This window comes from Haliotis rufescens, unplaced genomic scaffold, assembly GCF_023055435.1.
Source record: "Haliotis rufescens isolate VD_foot unplaced genomic scaffold, xgHalRufe1.0.p SCAF_6, whole genome shotgun sequence".
NCBI classification, from domain to species: Eukaryota; Metazoa; Mollusca; class Gastropoda; order Lepetellida; family Haliotidae; genus Haliotis; species Haliotis rufescens.
In genome coordinates, this window is record NW_025964334.1 from 44,557,674 (window position 1) to 44,583,335 (window position 25,662).

General features: G+C 43.6%; 1 protein-coding gene across 2 annotated transcripts in view; it reads left to right on the forward strand.

Annotated features, from left to right (window-relative positions):
* The window catches only part of LOC124120075 (chromodomain-helicase-DNA-binding protein 1-like), a 112,553-nt gene that overhangs the window by 80,893 nt on the left and 5,998 nt on the right, over nt 1-25,662 (forward strand). For both annotated transcript variants that reach the window (XM_048386022.1, XM_048386023.1), the window contains 5 exons: nt 18,994-19,190; nt 19,729-19,827; nt 20,097-20,161; nt 23,421-23,535; nt 25,100-25,208. In XM_048386022.1, coding sequence (XP_048241979.1) covers nt 18,994-19,190; nt 19,729-19,827; nt 20,097-20,161; nt 23,421-23,535; nt 25,100-25,208 — 585 coding nt within the window. The remainder of the gene's footprint in view (nt 1-18,993; nt 19,191-19,728; nt 19,828-20,096; nt 20,162-23,420; nt 23,536-25,099; nt 25,209-25,662) is intronic.

Consider the following 25,662-nt stretch of genomic DNA (forward strand, 5'->3'; position numbering starts at 1 on the left):
CACACAGACAGAATGACAGTCCAACTGGCCATGTGTTCACAGACAGAATGACAGTCCAACTGGCCATGTGTATACAGACAGAATGACAGTCCAACTGGCCATGTGTACACAGACAGAATGACAGTCCAACTGGCCATGTGTTCACAGACAGAATGACAGTCCAACTGGCCATGTGTACACAGACAGAATAACAGTCCAACTGGCCATGTGTATACAGACAGAATGACAGTCCAACTGGCCATGCGTACACAGACAGAATGACAGTCCAACTGTCCATGTGTATACAGACAGAATGACAGTCCAATTGGCTATGTGTATACAGACAGAATGACAGTCCAACTGGCCATGTCTATACAGACAGAGTGACAGTCCATTGTGCCATGTATACACAGACAGAATGACAGTCCAACTGGCCATGTGTATACAGACAGAATGACAGTCCAACTGGTCCTGTGTACACAGACAGAATGACTGTCCAACTGGCCATGTGTATACAGACAGAATGACAGTCCAACTGGCCATGTGTACACAGACAGAATGACAGTCCAACTGGTCATGTGTATACAGACAGAATGACAGTCCAACTGGCCATGTCTATACAGACAGAATGACAGTCCAACTGGCCATATCTATACAGACAGAATGACAGTCCAACTATTTGTACACAGACAGAATGACAGTCCAACTGGCCATGTGTATAGAGACAGAATGACAGTCCAACTGGCCATGTCTGTACAAACAGAATGACAGTCCAACTGGCCATGTGTACACAGACAGACTGACAGTCCAACTGGCCATGTGTATACAGACAGAATGACAGTCCAACTGGCCATGTCTATACAGACAGAATGACAGTCCAACTGGCCATGTCTATACAGACAGAATGACAGTCCAACTGACCATGTGTACACAGACAGAATGACAGTCCAACTGGCCATGTGTATAGAGACAGAATGACAGTCCATCGTGCTATGTATACACAGACAGAATGACAGTCCATCTTGCCATGTGTATACAGACAGAATGACAGTCCAACTGGCCATGTATACACAGACAGAATGACAGTCCATCTTGCCATTGTTATAGAGACCGAATGACAGTCCAACTGGCCATGTGTACACAGAAAGAATGACAGTCCACCGTGCCATGTATACACAGACAGAATGACAGTCCAGGTTGCCATGTGTATACAGACAGAATGACAGTCCAACTGGCCATGTGTATACAGACAGAATGACAGTCCAACAGGCGATGTCTATACAGACAGAATGACAGTCCAACAGGCCATGTCTATACAGACAGAATGACAGTCCAACTGGCCATGTGTATAGAGACAGAATGACAGTCCAACTGGCCATGTCTATACAGACAGAATGACAGTCCAACTGGCCATGTGTATACAGACAGAATGACAGTCCAACTGGTCCTGTGTACACAGACAGAATGACTGTCCAACTGGCCATGTGTATACAGACAGAATGACAGTCCAACTGGCCATGTGTACACAGACAGAATGACAGTCCAACTGGTCATGTGTATACAGACAGAATGACAGTCCAACTGGCCATGTCTATACAGACAGAATGACAGTCCAACTGGCCATATCTATACAGACAGAATGACAGTCCAACTATTTGTACACAGACAGAATGACAGTCCAACTGGCCATGTGTATAGAGACAGAATGACAGTCCAACTGGCCATGTCTGTACAAACAGAATGACAGTCCAACTGGCCATGTGTACACAGACAGACTGACAGTCCAACTGGCCATGTGTATACAGACAGAATGACAGTCCAACTGGCCATGTCTATACAGACAGAATGACAGTCCAACTGGCCATGTCTATACAGACAGAATGACAGTCCAACTGACCATGTGTACACAGACAGAATGACAGTCCAACTGGCCATGTGTATAGAGACAGAATGACAGTCCATCGTGCTATGTATACACAGACAGAATGACAGTCCATCTTGCCATGTGTATACAGACAGAATGACAGTCCAACTGGCCATGTATACACAGACAGAATGACAGTCCATCTTGCCATTGTTATAGAGACCGAATGACAGTCCAACTGGCCATGTGTACACAGAAAGAATGACAGTCCACCGTGCCATGTATACACAGACAGAATGACAGTCCAGGTTGCCATGTGTATACAGACAGAATGACAGTCCAACTGGCCATGTGTATACAGACAGAATGACAGTCCAACAGGCGATGTCTATACAGACAGAATGACAGTCCAACAGGCCATGTCTATACAGACAGAATGACAGTCCAACTGGCCATGTGTATAGAGACAGAATGACAGTCCAACTGGCCATGTCTATACAGACAGAATGACAGTCCAATTGGCCATGTCTATACAGACAGAATGACAGTCTAACGGGCCATGTGTATACAGACAGAATGACAGTCTAACGGGCCATGTGTATACAGACAGAATGACAGTCCAACTGGCCACGTGTATAGAGACAGAGTGACAGTCCAAGTGGCCATGCGTACACAGACAGAATGACACTCCAACTGGCCATGTGTATACAGACAGTATGACAGTCCAACTGGCCATGTGTATACAGACAGTATGACAGTCCAACTGGCCATGTGTATACAGACAGAATGACAGTCCAACTGGCCATGTGTATACAGACAGAATGACAGTCCAACTGGCCATGTGTATACAGACAGTATGACAGTCCAACTGGCCATGTGTACACAGACAGAATGACAGTCCAACTGGCGATGTGTATACAGACAGAATGACAGTCCCACTGGCCATGTGTATACAGACAGAATGACAGTCCAACTTGCCATGTGTATACAGACAGTATGACAGTCCAACTGGTCATGTGTATACAGACAGAATGACAGTCCAGGTTACCATGTGTATAGAGACAGAATGACAGTCCAACTGGCCATGTGTACACAGACAGAATGACAGTCCAACTATTTGTACACAGACAGAATGACAGTCCAACTGGCCATGTGTATACAGACAGAATGACAGTCCACCTAGCCATGTTTACAGGGACAGAATGACAGTCCAACTGGCCATTTGTATACAGACAGAATGACAGTCCATCGTGTACACAGACAGAATAACAGTCCAACTATTTTTACACAGACAGAATGACAGTCCAACTGGCCATGTGTACACAGACAGAATGAATGACAGTCCAACTATTTGTACACAGACAGAATGACAGTCCAACTAGCCATATTTATAGGGACAGAATGACAGTCCAACTGGCCATGTGTACACAGACAGAATGACAGTCCAACTATTTGTACACAGAGAGAATGACAGTCCAACTGGCCATGTGTATAGAGACAGAATGACAGCCCAACTAGCCATATTTATAGAGACAGAATGACAGTCCAACTGGCCATGTGTATACAGACAGAATGAAAGACCATCGTGCCATATATACAGACAGAATGACAGTCCATCGTGCCATATATACAGACAGAATGACAGTCCATCGTGCCATGTATACACAGACAGAATGACAGTCCTTCTTGCCATGTGTATAGAGACAGAATGACAGGCCAACTGACCATGTGTATACAGACAAAATAACAGACCAACTGGCCATGTCTATACAGACAGAATGAAAGTCCAACTGGCCATGTCTATACAGACAGAATGACAGTCCAACTGGCCATGTGTATACAGACAGAATGACAGTTGAACGGGCCATGTGTATACAGACAGAATGACAGTCCAACTAGCCATGTATACACAGACAGAATGACAGTCCAACTGGCCATGTGTATACAGACAGAATGACAGTCCAACTAGCCATGTCTATACAGACAGAATGACAGTCCAACTAGCCATGTGTACAGAGACAGAATGACAGTCCAACTAGCCATGTGTATAGAGACAGAATGACAGGCCAACTGACCATGTGTATACAGACAAAATAACAGTCCAACTGGCCATGTCTATACAGACAGAGTGACAGTCCAACAGACCATGTCTATACAGACAGAGTGACAGTCCAACTAGCCATGTCTATACAGACAGAATGACAGTCCAACTAGCCATGTGAACACAGACAGAATGACAGTCCAACTGGCCATGTGTATAGAGACAGAATGACAGTCCAACTGGCCATGTGTATAGTGACAGAATGACAGTCCAACTGGCCATGTCTATACAGACAGAGTGACAATCCATCGTCCAATGTGAACACAGACAGAATGACAGTCCAACTGGCCATGTGTATACAGACAGTATGACAGTCCAACTGGCCATGTGTACACAGACAGAATGACAGTCCAACTGGCCATGTGTATACAGACAAAATAACAGACCAACTGGCCATGTCTATACAGACAGAATGACAGTCCAACTGGCCATGTGTATACAGACAGAATGACAGTCCAACTGGCCATGTGTATACAGACAGAATGACAGTCCAATTGGCCATGTGTATACAGACAGAATGACAGTCCAACTGGCCATTTGTATGCAGACAGAATGACAGTCCAACGGGCCATGTGTATAGAGACAGAATGACAGTCCAACTGGCCATGTGTATAGAGACAGAATGACAGTCCAACTGGCCATGTGTACACAGACAGAATGATAGTCCTTCTGGCCATGTGTACACAGACAGAATGACAGTCCAACTGGCCATGTGTACACAGACAGAATGACAGTCCAACCGGCCATGTATATAGACAGTATGACAGTCCAACCGGCCATGTATATAGACAGAATGACAGTCCATCTTGCCATGTGTATACAGACAGAATGACAGTCCAACTGGCCATGTGTATACAGACAGAATGACAGTCCAACTGGCCATGTCTATACAGACAGAGTGACAGTCCAACTGACCATGTCTATACAGACAGAGTGACAGTCCAACTAGCTATGTCTATACAGACAGACTGACAGTCCAACTAGCCATGTGTACAGAGACAGAATGACAGTCCAACTGGCCATGTGTATAGAGACAGAATGACAGGCCAACTGACCATGTGTATACAGACAAAATAACAGTCCAACTGGCCATGTGTATAGAGACAGAATGACAGTCCAACTGGCCATGTCTATACAGACAGAGTGACAGTCCAACTGGCCATGTGTATACAGACAGAATGACAGTCCAACTGGCCATGTGTATGCAGACAGAATGACAGTCCAACGGGCCATGTGTATAGAGACAGAATGACAGTCCAACTGGCCATGTGTACATAGACAGAATGACAGTCCTTCTGGCCATGTGTACACAGACAGAATGACAGTCCAACTGGCGATGTGTATACAGACAAAATAACAGTCCAACTGGCCATGTCTATACAGACAGAATGACAGTCCAACTAGCCATGTCTATACAGACTGAATGACAGTCCAACTAGCCATGTCTATACAGACAGAATAACAGTCCAACTGGCCATGTCTATACAGACAGAGTGACAGTCCAACTGACCATGTCTATACAGACAGAGTGACAGTCCAACTAGCTATGTCTATACAGACAGACTGACAGTCCAACTAGCCATGTGTACAGAGACAGAATGACAGTCCAACTGGCCATGTGTATAGAGACAGAATGACAGGCCAACTGACCATGTGTATACAGACAAAATAACAGTCCAACTGGCCATGTCTATACAGACAGAATGACAGTCCAACTGGCCATGTCTATACAGACAGAGTGACAGTCCAACTGGCCATGTGTATACAGACAGAATGACAGTCCAACTGGCCATGTGTATGCAGACAGAATGACAGTCCAACGGGCCATGTGTATAGAGACAGAATGACAGTCCAACTGGCCATGTGTACATAGACAGAATGACAGTCCTTCTGGCCATGTGTACACAGACAGAATGACAGTCCAACTGGCGATGTGTATACAGACAAAATAACAGTCCAACTTGCCATGTCTATACAGACAGAATGACAGTCCAACTAGCCATGTCTATACAGACAGAACGACAGTCCAACTAGCCATGTCTATACAGACAGAATGACAGTCCAACTAGCCATGTGTACACAGACAGAATGACAGTCCAACTGGCCATGTGTATAGAGACAGAATGACAGGCCAACTGACCATGTGTATACAGACAAAATAACAGTCCAACTGGCCATGTCTATACAGACAGAGTGAAAGTCCAACTGACCATGTCTATACAGACAGAGTGACAGTCCAACTGACCATGTCTGTACAGACAGAATGACAGTCCAACTGGCCATGTGAACACAGACAGAATGACAGTCCAACTGGCCATGTGTATAGAGACAGAATGACAGTCCAACTGGCCATGTGTATACAGACAGAATGACAGTCCTACTGGCCATGTGTACACAGACAGAATGACAGTCCAACTGGCCATGTGTATACAGACAGAATGACAGTCCAACTGGCCATGTGTATTCAGACAGAATGACAGTCCAACTGGCCATGTCTATACAGACAGAATGACAGTCCAACTATTTGTACACAGACAGAATGACAGTCCAACTGACCATGTGTACACAGACAGAATGACACTCCAACTGGCCATGTGTATAGAGACAGAATGACAGTCCATCGTGCTATGTATACACAGACAGAATGACAGTCCATCTTGCCATGGTTATAAAGACCGAATGACAGTCCAACTGGCCATGTGTACACAGACAGAATGACAGTCCACCGTGCCATGTAAACACAGACAGAATGACAGTCCATGTTGCCATGTGTATAGAGACAGAATGACAGTCCAACTGGCCATGTGTATACAGACAGAATGACAGTCCAACTGACCATGTGTATACAGACAAAATGACAGTCCAACTGGCCATGTGTATAGAGACAGAATGACAGTCCAACTGGCCATGTCTATACAGACAGAATGACAGTCCAACTGGCCATGTGTACACAGGCAGAATGACAGTCCAACTGGCCGGGTCTCTACAGACAGAGTGACAGTCCATGGTGCCATGTACACACAGACAGAATGACAGTCCAACTGGCCATGTGTTCACAGACAGAATGACAGTCCAACTGGCCATGTGTACACAGACAGAATGACAGTCCAACTGGCCATGTGTATACAGACAGAATGACAGTCCAACTGGCCATGTGTACACAGACAGAATGACAGTCCAACTGGCCATGTGTTCACAGACAGAATGACAGTCCAACTGGCCATGTGTACACAGACAGAATGACAGTCCAACTGGCCATGTGTATACAGACAGAATGACAGTCCAACTGGCCATGAGTACACAGACAGAATGACAGTCCAACTGTCCATGTGTATACAGACAGAATGACAGTCCAATTGGCTATGTGTATACAGACAGAATGACAGTCCAACTGGCCATGTCTATACAGACAGAGTGACAGTCCATTGTGCCATGTATACACAGACAGAATGACAGTCCAACTGGCCATGTGTATACAGACAGAATGACAGTCCAACTGGTCCTGTGTACACAGACAGAATGACTGTCCAACTGGCCATGTGTATACAGACAGAATGACAGTCCAACTGGCCATGTGTACACAGACAGAATGACAGTCCAACTGGTCATGTGTATACAGACAGAATGACAGTCCAACTGGCCATGTCTATACAGACAGAATGACAGTCCAACTGGCCATATCTATACAGACAGAATGACAGTCCAACTATTTGTACACAGACAGAATGACAGTCCAACTGGCCATGTGTATAGAGACAGAATGACAGTCCAACTGGCCATGTCTATACAAACAGAATGACAGTCCAACTGGCCATGTGTACACAGACAGACTGACAGTCCAACTGGCCATGTGTATACAGACAGAATGACAGTCCAACTGGCCATGTCTATACAGACAGAATGACAGTCCAACTGGCCATGTCTATACAGACAGAATGACAGTCCAACTGACCATGTGTACACAGACAGAATGACAGTCCAACTGGCCATGTGTATAGAGACAGAATGACAGTCCAACTGGCCACGTGTATAGAGACAGAATGACAGTCCATCGTGCTATGTATACACAGACAGAATGACAGTCCATCTTGCCATGTGTATACAGACAGAATGACAGTCCAACTGGCCATGTATACACAGACAGAATGACAGTCCATCTTGCCATTGTTATAGAGACCGAATGACAGTCCAACTGGCCATGTGTACACAGAAAGAATGACAGTCCACCGTGCCATGTATACACAGACAGAATGACAGTCCAGGTTGCCATGTGTATACAGACAGAATGACAGTCCAACTGGCCATGTGTATACAGACAGAATGACAGTCCAACTGGCGATGTCTATACAGACAGAATGACAGTCCAACAGGCCATGTCTATACAGACAGAATGACAGTCCAACTGGCCATGTGTATAGAGACAGAATGACAGTCCAACTGGCCATGTCTATACAGACAGAATGACAGTCCAATTGGCCATGTCTATACAGACAGAATGACAGTCTAACGGGCCATGTGTATACAGACAGAATGACAGTCTAATGGGCCATGTGTATACAGACAGAATGACAGTCCAACTGGCCACGTGTATAGAGACAGAGTGACAGTCCAAGTGGCCTTGCGTACACAGACAGAATGACACTCCAACTGGCCATGTGTATACAGACAGTATGACAGTCCAACTGGCCATGTGTATACAGACAGTATGACAGTCCAACTGGCCATGTGTATACAGACAGAATGACAGTCCAACTGGCCATGTGTATACAGACAGAATGACAGTCCAACTGGCCATGTGTATACAGACAGTATGACAGTCCAACTGGCCATGTGTACACAGACAGAATGACAGTCCAACTGGCGATGTGTATACAGACAGAATGACAGTCCCACTGGCCATGTGTATACAGACAGAATGACAGTCCAACTTGCCATGTGTATACAGACAGTATGACAGTCCAACTGGTCATGTGTATACAGACAGAATGACAGTCCAGGTTACCATGTGTATAGAGACAGAATGACAGTCCAACTGGCCATGTGTACACAGACAGAATGACAGTCCAACTATTTGTACACAGACAGAATGACAGTCCAACTGGCCATGTGTATACAGACAGAATGACAGTCCACCTAGCCATGTTTACAGGGACAGAATGACAGTCCAACTGGCCATTTGTATACAGACAGAATGACAGTCCATCGTGTACACAGACAGAATAACAGTCCAACTATTTTTACACAGACAGAATGACAGTCCAACTGGCCATGTGTACACAGACAGAATGAATGACAGTCCAACTATTTGTACACAGACAGAATGACAGTCCAACTAGCCATATTTATAGGGACAGAATGACAGTCCAACTGGCCATGTGTACACAGACAGAATGACAGTCCAACTATTTGTACACAGAGAGAATGACAGTCCAACTGGCCATGTGTATAGAGACAGAATGACAGCCCAACTAGCCATATTTATAGAGACAGAATGACAGTCCAACTGGCCATGTGTATACAGACAGAATGAAAGACCATCGTGCCATATATACAGACAGAATGACAGTCCATCGTGCCATATATACAGACAGAATGACAGTCCATCGTGCCATGTATACACAGACAGAATGACAGTCCTTCTTGCCATGTGTATAGAGACAGAATGACAGGCCAACTGACCATGTGTATACAGACAAAATAACAGACCAACTGGCCATGTCTATACAGACAGAATGAAAGTCCAACTGGCCATGTCTATACAGACAGAATGACAGTCCAACTGGCCATGTGTATACAGACAGAATGACAGTTGAACGGGCCATGTGTATACAGACAGAATGACAGTCCAACTAGCCATGTATACACAGACAGAATGACAGTCCAACTGGCCATGTGTATACAGACAGAATGACAGTCCAACTAGCCATGTCTATACAGACAGAATGACAGTCCAACTAGCCATGTGTACAGAGACAGAATGACAGTCCAACTAGCCATGTGTATAGAGACAGAATGACAGGCCAACTGACCATGTGTATACAGACAAAATAACAGTCCAACTGGCCATGTCTATACAGACAGAGTGACAGTCCAACAGACCATGTCTATACAGACAGAGTGACAGTCCAACTAGCCATGTCTATACAGACAGAATGACAGTCCAACTAGCCATGTGAACACAGACAGAATGACAGTCCAACTGGCCATGTGTATAGAGACAGAATGACAGTCCAACTGGCCATGTGTATAGTGACAGAATGACAGTCCAACTGGCCATGTCTATACAGACAGAGTGACAATCCATCGTCCAATGTGAACACAGACAGAATGACAGTCCAACTGGCCATGTGTATACAGACAGTATGACAGTCCAACTGGCCATGTGTACACAGACAGAATGACAGTCCAACTGGCCATGTGTATACAGACAAAATAACAGACCAACTGGCCATGTCTATACAGACAGAATGACAGTCCAACTGGCCATGTGTATACAGACAGAATGACAGTCCAACTGGCCATGTGTATACAGACAGAATGACAGTCCAATTGGCCATGTGTATACAGACAGAATGACAGTCCAACTGGCCATTTGTATGCAGACAGAATGACAGTCCAACGGGCCATGTGTATAGAGACAGAATGACAGTCCAACTGGCCATGTGTATAGAGACAGAATGACAGTCCAACTGGCCATGTGTACACAGACAGAATGATAGTCCTTCTGGCCATGTGTACACAGACAGAATGACAGTCCAACTGGCCATGTGTACACAGACAGAATGACAGTCCAACCGGCCATGTATATAGACAGTATGACAGTCCAACCGGCCATGTATATAGACAGAATGACAGTCCATCTTGCCATGTGTATACAGACAGAATGACAGTCCAACTGGCCATGTGTATACAGACAGAATGACAGTCCAACTGGCCATGTCTATACAGACAGAGTGACAGTCCAACTGACCATGTCTATACAGACAGAGTGACAGTCCAACTAGCTATGTCTATACAGACAGACTGACAGTCCAACTAGCCATGTGTACAGAGACAGAATGACAGTCCAACTGGCCATGTGTATAGAGACAGAATGACAGGCCAACTGACCATGTGTATACAGACAAAATAACAGTCCAACTGGCCATGTGTATAGAGACAGAATGACAGTCCAACTGGCCATGTCTATACAGACAGAGTGACAGTCCAACTGGCCATGTGTATACAGACAGAATGACAGTCCAACTGGCCATGTGTATGCAGACAGAATGACAGTCCAACGGGCCATGTGTATAGAGACAGAATGACAGTCCAACTGGCCATGTGTACATAGACAGAATGACAGTCCTTCTGGCCATGTGTACACAGACAGAATGACAGTCCAACTGGCGATGTGTATACAGACAAAATAACAGTCCAACTGGCCATGTCTATACAGACAGAATGACAGTCCAACTAGCCATGTCTATACAGACTGAATGACAGTCCAACTAGCCATGTCTATACAGACAGAATAACAGTCCAACTGGCCATGTCTATACAGACAGAGTGACAGTCCAACTGACCATGTCTATACAGACAGAGTGACAGTCCAACTAGCTATGTCTATACAGACAGACTGACAGTCCAACTAGCCATGTGTACAGAGACAGAATGACAGTCCAACTGGCCATGTGTATAGAGACAGAATGACAGGCCAACTGACCATGTGTATACAGACAAAATAACAGTCCAACTGGCCATGTCTATACAGACAGAATGACAGTCCAACTGGCCATGTCTATACAGACAGAGTGACAGTCCAACTGGCCATGTGTATACAGACAGAATGACAGTCCAACTGGCCATGTGTATGCAGACAGAATGACAGTCCAACGGGCCATGTGTATAGAGACAGAATGACAGTCCAACTGGCCATGTGTACATAGACAGAATGACAGTCCTTCTGGCCATGTGTACACAGACAGAATGACAGTCCAACTGGCGATGTGTATACAGACAAAATAACAGTCCAACTTGCCATGTCTATACAGACAGAATGACAGTCCAACTAGCCATGTCTATACAGACAGAACGACAGTCCAACTAGCCATGTCTATACAGACAGAATGACAGTCCAACTAGCCATGTGTACACAGACAGAATGACAGTCCAACTGGCCATGTGTATAGTGACAGAATGACAGGCCAACTGACCATGTGTATACAGACAAAATAACAGTCCAACTGGCCATGTCTATACAGACAGAGTGAAAGTCCAACTGACCATGTCTATACAGACAGAGTGACAGTCCAACTGACCATGTCTGTACAGACAGAATGACAGTCCAACTGGCCATGTGAACACAGACAGAATGACAGTCCAACTGGCCATGTGTATAGAGACAGAATGACAGTCCAACTGGCCATGTGTATAGAGACAGAATGACAGTCCAACTGGCCATGTCTATACAGACAGAGTGACAATCCATCGTGCAATGTGAACACAGACAGAATGACAGTCCAACTGGCCATGTGTATACAGACAGTATGACAGTCCAACTGGCCATGTGTACACAGACAGAATGACAGTCCAACTGGCCATGTGTATACAGACAAAATAACAGACCAACTGGCCATGTCTATACAGACAGAATGACAGTCCAACTGGCCATGTGTATACAGACAGAATGACAGTCCAACTGGCCATGTGTATACAGACAGAATGACAGTCCAATTGGCCATGTATACACAGACAGAATGACAGTCCATCTGGCCATGTGTATAGAGACAGAATGACAGTCCAACTGGCCATGTGTATGCAGACAGAATGACAGTCCAACTGGCCATGTGTATAGAGACAGAATGACAGTCCAACGGGCCATGTGTATAGAGACAGAATGACAGTCCAACTGGCCGTGTGTACACAGACAGAATGACAGTCCTTCTGACCATGTGTACACAGACAGAATGACAGTCCTTCTGGCCATGTGTACACAGACAGTATGACAGTCCAACCGGCCATGTATATAGACAGAATGACAGTCCATCTTGCCATGTCTATACAGACAGAGTGACAGTCCAACTGACCATGTCTATACAGACAGAGTGACAGTCCAACTAGCTATGTCTATACAGACAGACTGACAGTCCAACTAGCCATGTGTACAGAGACAGAATGACAGTCCAACTATCCATGTGTATAGAGACAGAATGACAGGCCAACTGACCATGTGTATACAGACAAAATAACAGTCCAACTGGCCATGTCTATACAGACAGAATGACAGTCCAACTAGCCATGTCTATACAGACAGAGTGACAGTCCAACTGGCCATGTGTATACAGACAGAATGACAGTCCAACTGGCCATGTGTATGCAGACAGAATGACAGTCCAACGGGCCATGTGTATAGAGACAGAATGACAGTCCAACTGGCCATGTGTACATAGACAGAATGACAGTCCAACTGGCCATGTGTAACAGACAAAATAAGAGTCCAACTGGCCATGTCTATACAGACAGAATGACAGTCCAACTAGCCATGTCTATACAGACAGAATGACAGTCCAACTAGCCATGTCTATACAGACAGAATAACAGTCCAACTGGCCATGTCTATACAGACAGAACGACAGTCCAACTAGCCATGTCTATACAGACAGAATGACAGTCCAACTAGCCATGTGTACACAGACAGAATGACAGTCCAACTGGCCATGTGTATAGAGACAGAATGACAGGCCAACTGACCATGTGTATACAGACAAAATAACAGTCCAACTGGCCATGTGTACACAGACAGAATGACAGTCCTTCTGACCATGTGTACACAGACAGAATGACAGTCCTTCTGGCCATGTGTACACAGACAGTATGACAGTCCAACCGGCCATGTATATAGACAGAATGACAGTCCATCTTGCCATGTCTATACAGACAGAGTGACAGTCCAACTGACCATGTCTATACAGACAGAGTGACAGTCCAACTAGCTATGTCTATACAGACAGACTGACAGTCCAACTAGCCATGTGTACAGAGACAGAATGACAGTCCAACTGGCCATGTGTATAGAGACAGAATGACAGGCCAACTGACCATGTGTATACAGACAAAATAACAGTCCAACTGGCCATGTCTATACAGACAGAATGACAGTCCAACTAGCCATGTCTATACAAACAGAGTGACAGTCCAACTGGCCATGTGTATACAGACAGAATGACAGTCCAACTGGCCATGTGTATGCAGACAGAATGACAGTCCAACGGGCCATGTGTATAGAGACAGAATGACAGTCCAACTGGCCATGTGTACATAGACAGAATGACAGTCCAACTGGCCATGTGTAACAGACAAAATAAGAGTCCAACAGGCCATGTCTATACAGACAGAATGACAGTCCAACTAGCCATGTCTATACAGACAGAATGACAGTCCAACTAGCCATGTCTATACAGACAGAATAACAGTCCAACTGGCCATGTCTATACAGACAGAACGACAGTCCAACTAGCCATGTCTATACAGACAGAATGACAGTCCAACTAGCCATGTGTACACAGACAGAATGACAGTCCAACTGGCCATGTGTATAGAGACAGAATGACAGGCCAACTGACCATGTGTATACAGACAAAATAACAGTCCAACTGGCCATGTGTAAACAGACAGAGTGACAGTCCAACTGACCATGTCTATACAGACAGAGTGACAGTCCAACTAGCCATGTCTATACAGACAGAATGACAGTCCAACTAGCCATGTGAACACAGACAGAATGACAGTCCAACTGGCCATGTGTATAGAGACAGAATGACAGTCCAACTGGCCATGTCTATACAGACAGAGTGACAATCCATCGTGCAATGTGAACACAGACAGAATGACAGTCCAACTGGCCATGTGTATACAGACAGTATGACAGTCCAACTGGCCATGTGTACACAGACAGAATGACAGTCCAACTGGCCATGTGTATACAGACAAAATAACAGACCAACTGGCCATGTCTATACAGACAGAATGACAGTCCAACTGGCCATGTGTATACAGACAGAATGACAGTCCAACTGGCCATGTGTATACAGACAGAATTACAGTCCAATTGGCCATGTATACACAGACAGAATGACAGTCCAACTGGCCATGTGTACACAGACAGAATGACAGTCCAACTGGCCATGTGTACACAGACAGAATGACAGTCCAACCGGCCATGTATATAGACAGTATGACAGTCCAACCGGCCATGTATATAGACAGAATGACAGTCCATCTTGCCATGTGTATAGAGACAGAATGACAGTCCAACTGGCCATGTCTATACAGACAGAGTGACAGTCCAACTGACCATGTCTATACAGACAGAGTGACAGTCCAACTAGCTATGTCTATACAGACAGACTGACAGTCCAACTGGCCATGTGTACAGAGACAGAATGACAGTCCAACTGGCCATGTGTATAGAGACAGAATGACAGGCCAACGGACCATGTGTATACAGACAAAATAACAGTCCAACTGGCCATGTCTATACAGACAGAATGACAGTCCAACTAGCCATGTCTATACAGACAGAGTGACAGTCCAACTGGCCATGTGTATAGAGACAGAATGACAGTCCAACTGGCCATGTCTATACAGACAGAGTGACAGTCCAACTAGCCATGTCCATACAGACAGAGTGACAGTCCAACTAGCCATGTGTACAGAGACAGAATGACAGTCCAACTGGCCATGTGTATACAGACAGTATGACAGTCCAACTGGCCATGTGTACACAAACAGAATGACAGTCCAACTGGCCATGTGTATACAGACAAAATAACAGACCAACTGGCCATGTCTATACAGACAGAATGACAGTCCAACTGGCCATGTCGATGACAGTCCAACTGGCCATGTGTATACAGACAGAATGACAGTCCAATTGGCCATGTATACACAGACAGAATGACAGTCCAACTGGCCATGTGTATACAGACAGAATGACAGTCCAACTGGCCATGTGTATGCAGACAGAATGACAGTCCAACGGGCCATGTGTACATAGACAGAATGACAGTCCAACTGGCCATGTGTATAGAAACAGAATGACAGTCCAACTGGCCATGTGTACACAGACAGAATGACAGTCCTTCTGGCCATGTGTACACAGACAGAATAACAGTCCAACTGGCCATGTGTACACAGACAGAATGACAGTCCAACTGGCCATGTATATAGACAGAATGACAGTCCAACCGGCCATGTATATAGACAGAATGACAGTCCATCTTGCCATGTGTATACAGACAGAATGACAGTCCAACTGGCCATGTGTATAGAGACAGAATGACAGTCCAACTGGCCATGTCTATACAGACAGAGTGACAGTCCAACTGACCATGTCTATACAGACAGAGTGACAGTCCAACTAGCCATGTCTATACAGACAGACTGACAGTCCAACTAGCCATGTGTATAGAGACAGAATGACAGGCCAACTGACCATGTGTATACAGACAAAATAACAGTCCAACTGGCCATGTCTATACAGACAGAATGACAGTCCAACTAGCCATGTCTATTCAGACAGAGTGACAGTCCAACTGGCCATGTGTATAGAGACAGAATGACAGTCCAACTGGCCATGTCTATACAGACAGAGTGACAGTCCAACTAGCCATGTCTATACAGACAGACTGACAGTCCAACTAGCCATGTGTACAGAGACAGAATGACAGTCCAACTGGCCATGTGTATACAGACAGTATGACAGTCCAACTGGCCATGTGTACACAGACAGAATGACAGTCCAACTGGCCATGTGTATACAGACAAAATTACAGACCAACTGGCCATGTCTATACAGACAGAATGACAGCCCAACTGGCCATGTCTATACAGACAGAATGACAGTCCAACTGGCCATGTGTATACAGACAGAATGACAGTCCAACTGGCCATGTGTAAACAGACAGAATGACAGTCCAATTGGCCATGTATACACAGACAGAATGACAGTCCAACTGGCCATGTGTATACAGACAGAATGACAGTCCAACTGGCCATGTGTATGCAGACAGAATGACAGTCCAACTGGCCATGTGTATAGAGACAGAATGACAGTCCAACTGGCCATGTGTACACAGACAGAATGACAGTCCTTCTGGCCATGTGTACACAGACAGAATGACAGTCCAACTGGCCATGTGTATACAGACAAAATAACAGTCCAATTGGCCATGTCTATACAGACAGAATGACAGTCCAACTAGCCATGTCTATACAGACAGAATGACAGTCCAACTAGCCATGTCTATACAGACAGAATGACGGTTAACTGGCCATGTGTATAGAGACAGAATGACAGGCCAACTGACCATGTGTATACAGACAAAATAACAGTCCAACTGGCCATGTCTATACAGACAGTAAGACAGTCCAACTAGGCATGTCTATACAGACAGAATGACAGTCCAACTGGCCATGTGTATAGAGACAGAATGACAGTCCAACTGGCCATGTCTATACAGACAGAGTGACAATCCATCGTGCAATGTGAACACAGACAGAATGACAGTCCAACTGGCCATGTGTATACAGACAGTATGACAGTCCAACTGACCATGTGTATACAGACAGTATGACAGTCCAACTGGCCATGTGTATAGAGACAGAATGACAGTCCAACTGGCCATGTGTATACAGACAGTATGACAGTCCAACTGGCCATGTGTGTACAGACAGTATGACAGTCCAACTGGCCATGTGTACACAGACAGAATGACAGTCCATCTTACCATGTGTATAGAGACAGAATGACAGTCCAACTGGCCATCTGTACACATACAGGCTGACAGTCCAACTGGCCATGTGTATACAGACAGAATGACAGTCCATCATGCTATGTATACACAGACAGAATGACAGTCCATCTTGCCATGTGTATAGTGACAGAATGACAGTCCAACTGGCCATGTATACACAGACAGAATGACAGTCCATCTTGCCTTGGTTATAGAGACCGAATGACAGTCCAACTGGCCATGTGTACACAGTCAGAATGACAGTCCAACTGGCCATGTCTATACAGACAGTATGACAGTCCAACTAGGCATGTCTGTACAGACAGAATGACAGTCCAACTGGCCATGTGTATAGAGACAGAATGACAGTCCAACTGGCCATGTGTACACAGTCAGAATGACAGTCCACCGTGCCATGTATACACAGACAGAATGACAGTCCATGTTGCCATGTGTATAGAGACAGAATGACAGTCCAACTGGCCATGTGTATACAGACAGAATGACAGTCCAACTGACCATGTGTATACAGACAAAATGACAGTCCAACTGGCCATGTGTATAGAGACAGAATGACAGTCCAACTGGCCATGTGTATAGAGACAGAATGACAGTCCAACTGGCCATGTGTAAACAGACAGATTGACAGTCCAACTGGCCATGTGTATAGAGACAGAATGACAGTCCAACTGGCCATGTGTATAGAGACAGAATGACAGTCCAACTGGCCATGTGTATAGAGACAGAATGACAGTCCAACTGGCCATGTGTATAGAGACAGAATGACAGTCCAACTGGCCATGTGTATAGAGACAGAATGACAGTCCAACTAGCCATGTTTACATGAGAAAGGATCAATCCAGCTTGTCATGTGTACATAAGACAATCAGTCCGATACAAATTCCGCAAAGAAATCATCTAATTTCTTTGGTAAAATTAAGATTAAGATAAAATTATGCAAATACATATGCATTGTGTAACTGATATTTATTTATGGTTAGATGTAAACATGGTTTATGTTGTCTAATACTACAAAGAATGTTTAAAAGTTTGTTTGAATCACATATTAAATGTTTAGGCATCATTCAAGTACAAAATTCAAAACAAAAGCTAAAAAATAGTGAAAATTAGTGTATACTGCAATTTTCTGCAGTTCTGCAGTGAGTTAGATTTTCTGCAAATCTCTCTGTGATCGTGGAATCACAGAATTCATCTGGGTCTGGACTGTTACAATCCAGCCTATCATGTGTACATGCTTGTGTTTGCTACAACAGAGAAGACCTGTGGAAGGCCAACAACTATACGTCATGTAATGTAGCATCTGACAGTGAGGAAGAAGACTCCCAGGAGGAACATGGGGAGGAAGAGGAGGAGGAGAACGGCAGACAACGTGCTATACAATATGTGAGTGGGGATGTCACCCACCCTAGTGATGCTGGCACCCTCAACAACATCATTGTCCACTGTGCAGGTGAGTCCTACAGTTCGGGCAGAGATTACATGGTAATAAGCAGACTCAGTCATTACTGACAACATCAAGGTCATAGTTTGGTTTTCAAATTCTACTTGTAAACATGAATAAAATAGGATTAGACTCAACTAAGTAGTTTTTCATCTTGATTTGCAGAACTACCAACCCTAAAAATTGACAATTCAGAAAAAACACCAAAATCCTGTCTACAGTCCTACAATGCATGTTCATGTCTGTGTTTTCATCTGATCAGTGATACTAAAATTGATAAATTCTTATTCTAGTTACACAGTATTTTAGATAATTAGAATTGTGTGCACAAAGCAAAAATTAATTATAGTTTTATTGTAACTGAAATAAACTTTTCTACTTTTTAAATTTATAATTTCCTTAAAAAAAACGTGTTTATTATTTGGTTTTTCCTTTAGTAATCAAAGGTGAGGTTAATTGTCCATGAGAGGTCTAACTCTCCCAAGACTGTAAGGCCTGTGGGTTTCCCTGTAGTGACCTGTGTTGTACCCCACCTCGTGTGTTGCAGATGACGCTGGTCAGTGGGGACGGGGAGGCCTGTTCTCAGCCCTGTCAGCCAGGTCACCCAACCCAGAGGCCCAGTACCAGCTGGCTGGCAGGATGAAAGGTGGGAGATACTCCTGGGGGAGGGTCAGTGTGACAGTAATGTAAAAAACACTGAGTCCTCATGTTAGCTTGTTTCAATTTGTTCAAATGGATTTAAGAAACATGTACTCTTTATAGAGAGCAATTTTATGGGATGTAAGAGAGATTGTACTGTAGATATATGTCACTCACCCTATTACTGTGTGGTGTGATGTGTAGGATAGTACTGTGAAGTCAGTGCTTGTTTCCCATGTCACAAGGTTGTCTAGCAGTGGTGTTGGTATGTTGTAGATCTGGCCCTGGGAGACTGTCACCTGGTATGTCTGGACAACGATACAGAGGACTGCCATGAGTGGGTGTGTATCACATACATTGGAACTGGCATAACTCATATATGTAAATACATTGCATTCTCCAGTAACTTATCTTGCATCTAAGTATTTATTATTGCTCTCAGCTCATGTTACATGGGTCATGGCCAAAGCATCAAACATGTTTTATCTAGTAGGAGCAGACTATTGAATGGCGAAATTGTAATGTTGTTATGCCGTAAGGACGCAGCACATCAGCAGAGTTTCAACCTGAGAAAGGTGCATACAAAGTCATCGGAACTTTGTTCCCAATCTCACAAGTGCAAAGATGTATCTTTCATTTTACCCACTGTATGTGGCGACCTGTCCAGAAGCTAGGTTTCATGCATGAATACAAGGACAATGAAGAGTTTTATCAACTTCAACAGCTGCACTGCCTTTGGTTCCATCTCAAGTGGTGGAGGATGTCTTGGTGAGGTGGATTGCAGATAGTCCTCCTGGGGATTCAGTTGTCAGGTTTATGGACTGCGTCCCACCACTACAACGAAGAACATCAAACCAATAATAACCTCGAGGGCTGGCATCACAGACTGAACAACATTTACATAGCACGGAACTGTCAAAAGTACCTGGTGCAATGATCCCGAACTGTCAAAAATATTTGAGTGCATAAACCTATGACCATCACCGAACTGTCGAATATCAAGACTACCTCTATTTTAGATTTTCGACACTTCGTGCTGACATTGTTACATGTCGTGTACACTTGCTGTGATATATGCCACATTCTGTATACATGGATGCTACACTACAACCAAGGACTGTATCCCATGTCTGTGATTCCAGGGAGAAGACATTGCTATTAGGTATGCATGTGTATCTCCTGGCTGTGTGGAAATGCCAGAAGCTCACTCTCTGGACTGTTGTGTTGATACACACAGTTAGCTCCTATGGGAATCTTACACATCTTTTCAAAATGTTACCGTGAAGATCCAGATTAGAATAGGACTTCAGCAGCCTATGCTTGCTGTAAAAGGTGACTTTGCTTGTTGTAAGAGGCGACTAACGGGATCGGGTAGTCAGGCTTGCTAACTTGGTTGATGCATGTCATCGATCCCAATTGCGTGGATCTATGCTCATGATATCAATTACTGGATTGTCTGGTCCAGACTCGATTATTAACAGACCCCCATCATATAGCTGGAATATTGCTAAGTGCGGCGTTAAACAACAAACAAACAAACTAAAACACATCCAGTACAGTTACTGCATTATTGACGTGGAATAAGTTTCCGATCCATCTTTTATGGAATGGAGGGGTAAACATGTTCCTCCTGGTTGAAGCTTACTGTGACAGTAACCTCATTCACACTGGCTTGTGGTACTAGGAACCTTTGATAATCTGTTGTTACAACATTATTTAGGTAAGAAATTTAGTGTTGTATACCTGTTTTTTTCCCATTATGAACAACAATTATGTCAAATATATATTGATCAGTATACGATCGTCATCTTTCTCTTATATCAACAAAGACATAAAATGCGCCATGACGTCAAACAAAATGGGGTCAAAATTTTAGTAAATAGATTTGATGATAAGTCTAGTATTACATTTATAATGGTGCAACATTCGTCAAATTACACTCACTCAATGAAGTGAATGTGGGAATCTATGGACTAATTTACGTGTTAGTTGGGGCCATCCATCTCACTATTACTTCATGTTTTATCCCCGCAGCATATGATGCCGGAGGAACTAGTCATCATCTGGTCTGTCAATCCATCTGTCCGTCAGTCCGTATTTTGTTTCTGGAGCCTAACTTGCTGAGAAACAAAAGATATTTCATCCAAACTTCACCAGGGCCTGAAGTGGTGCCTTTTCCTATTTGGGGACTTGTCAAAATTCCATTGTTTCTGTTTTCATGGAAACAAGTTAGACTTAGCTGAAACGAATGTACCCCTGTGGTAGGTGTTGTTTCTGGAACAGAACTAAAACAATATTCAAGATTTTTCACTCAAACATGATAAATGTATTAATCAGGGGCTCTAGTGGAGCCTTTTGCTATTTTTAGAATTTATATTTTGTCTGTTTCCATGGCAACATCAGACATGAGAATTTTCCAGGATTTTTCCTCCCAGAATGATGTCAATTGCACTTATTTTAATCCTTGTTTTTCCAATTTCCTTGGGGGGGGTCGGAGGAAAAACCCAAGATTAGGGATGTTCCTAAAAAAAACAGTTTTGCTGTTCTCATGTCTGCTACAGGTTTGACTTTGACTCATAGAATTGTGTTTGTCCGGACAATATCTGTAAAACTAATAGGTATTCTTTCATTGAAAACTTTGCACACACAAAGACCAGGTTGTCAACTGGTGCCTTATATTTTTTCTGTTTCCACAGTAACAAGTTTGACATAGACTCTGTATATATATGTGTATAAGTGTACCGGAGTACCAGACATAGAAATACAATGTTCTGAATCTCAATTCCATGGTATAGCTTTGATAGCTCAATAACTACTCTTGTATACGGACAGACAGATTAGATAGAAATTCTCTCATCAAGTTGTATTTACTGTAACAGTCAGATGATTTGTTCTTTAGAATTTGTGGGGCCTGGGGGATTTGTTGTCTACTGATGACTCTTGTTATTCTCTTGTTTTTCTTAAGATTTGTGATGATATCAAAATGTATATGGCTTCAAGATTGATATTTCTGTTGGAATAGTTTGGAACAAAACAATATATATGTGAAATTATATGTCGTAGTCCACAGCAATTCCTCCCCAAGTGAGCGGAGTTGTAATGGCATAGTTTGAAGCATAGCGAAGTTATGCCACTTTTCTTTGAGCGATTGTATATCTCACAGTCATCTTTTTCATAGAGGAAAATCAATTTTCTTTATTTCATAAGCATACCTATGCATTTGATATATGTTTATGTTGTTCACAAATCAGGCAATGTTTTGTTTGCTTATGTTTCCATAAAGCTGTTAAATATAAAAAATGTCACACAGTAATTTTATCGATATATGATAAAAAGTGACAAATTTTCTGTTGCTTTATGCATGTCAAGATCTCGGCCAATACTTAGTAGTGTCTGTTTTTCAAACCAGTGTAATATTTGCAGTTAATGTTACACCTTCAGATAGGAAATTTAATATTCTAAATCTCTGCTTCATTTTATAGTCATACAAGCGCAATTCTCGCACAACCTTTTAATTTTCCAAAATTAAAAATGTGCGTCAGAAAAATAACTTGACATCCAGGGGATTAAACTGACAGTTGTGAAATCTGTTTGTTTCAGCTTGCTCTGCTGATAGCCCAGCACAGAGACAAGAGGAACAATCTCTCCGGCATCAAATTGTCAGCACTTCGAGTTGGATTGGAGAAGATCCACTCAGTAGCCAAGAAACATAAAGGTATGACAGGTACTTCATCCTGGACTTGACAGCTAATGTCAGTGTTGCATCACTTGTCAAGCAGATACATACAGCACCCTGCATCTTTACAGATAGCTGCCTGAATGAAAGCAGGGGCAGAGCCATCAGGCCATTACCTGAGTACAGTAAGCTGCGTTAATAACAAACACACTTACAGCCAACTGACAGATATAACAAACTTATTTGTTGGTAATGGCCTTTTGCTGTTTACAAGTTGTATATATGCTTAAAACAAACTTCCCTTGGAGATTGTTATAACCGTAGTTGACTGCATGTAGATATGTATATGCCGGCTAACTTGGTGTATTATTCAGCTTTCCACTAAATATGACCCCTTCAGTTTTGTCATAGAGCATTACACTAAATAGATACATGTGAGAAGGATTCCTAGGTGTTATCCACTGTTGTGTTTATGTTGTACAGCCAGTGTCCACTGTTGTGTTTATGTTGTACAGCCAGTGTCCACTGTTCTGTTTATGTTGTACAGCCAGTGTCCACTGTTGTGTTTATGTTGTACAGATAGTAGCAACTGTTGTGTTTATGTTGTACAGCCAGTGTCCACTGTTGTGTTTATGTTGTACAGCCAGTGTCCACTGTTGTGTTTATGTTGTACAGCCAGTGTCCACTGTTGTGTTTATGTTGTACAGATAGTAGCAACTGTTGTGTTTATGTTGTACAGATAGTGTCCACTGTTGTTTTTATGTTGTACAGCTAGTGTCCACTGTTGTGTTTATGTTGTACAGCCAGTGTCAACTGTTGTGTTTATGTTGTACAGCCAGTGTCCACTGTTGTGTTTATGTAGTACAGCCAGTGTCCACTGTTGTGTTTATGTTGTACAGCCAGTGTCCACTGTTGTGTTTATGTTGTACAGCCAGTGTCCACTATTGTGTTTATGTTGTAAAGCCAGTGTCCACTGTTGTGTTTATGTTGTACAGCCAGTGTCCACTGTTGTGTTTATGTTGTACAGCCAGTGTCCACTGTTGTGTTTATGTTGTACAGCCAGTGTCCACTGTTGTGTTTTTGTTGTACAGCCAGTGTCCACTGTTGTGTTTATGTTGTACAGCCAGTGTCCACTGTTGTGTTTATGTTGTACAGCCAGTGTCCACTGTTGTGTTTATGTTGTACAGCCAGTGTCAACTGTTGTGTTTATGTTGTACAGCCAGTGTCCACTGTTGTGTTTATGTTGTACAGCCAGTGTCCACTGTTGTGTTTATGTTGTACAGCCAGTGTCAACTGTTGTGTTTATGTTGTACAGCCAGTGTCCACTGTTGTGTTTATGTTGTACAGCTAGTGTCCACTGTTGTGTTTATGTTGTACAGCCAGTGTCCACTGTTGTGTTTATGTTGTACAGCCAGTGTCCACTGTTGTGTTTATGTTGTACAGCCAGTGTCCACTGTTGTGTTTATGTTGTACAGCCAGTGTCCACTGTTGTGTTTATGTTGTACAGCCAGTGTCAACTGTTGTGTTTATGTTGTACAGCCAGTGTCAACTGTTGTGTTTATGTTGTACAGCCAGTGTCCACTGTTGTGTTTATGTTGTACAGCCAGTGTCCACCTACCCCGTATTGGCCACAACACTCCTGGCTTCAACTGGTACGGCACCGAGAGACTCATTCAGAAACACCTGGCCTCTACTGGAATACCCACCTTTATGTATCCTTGACCTGCAGAGACATAAGCCCAGTTACAGGTGGTCGATCTGGCTGCCAATATAAGTCAGTTTAGAGCTGACTTGATGAGGAGGTCTGTTAACTGACATCCCTTTTCTGCAGTTTGGACCTGCAGTTACTAATAAGAAGTGATGATCTATTGATAATAGTTCATCAGGCAGCCACATGGGGATGTTTTTAGGTTTTAGGGTTTGACCACTGTCGCCAACATACTCTTTTTGAAACCATGCAGAATTTGGACTTTCCAGGGATCAGGAGGAAGGTGGGGATGGAGCTGCTTCTATTGTGGCATGTAATGTATACCCTTTCCAGTTAAACAAACAGGGTTTAATTTTAAGTTCAAGATTTTTTAACTTATTTCAGCATATTAGTTATGCTAAGTCTGTGGTGGTTTTCATAATATTGATGATCCCAGCCAAATTTGATAAGTTGATACC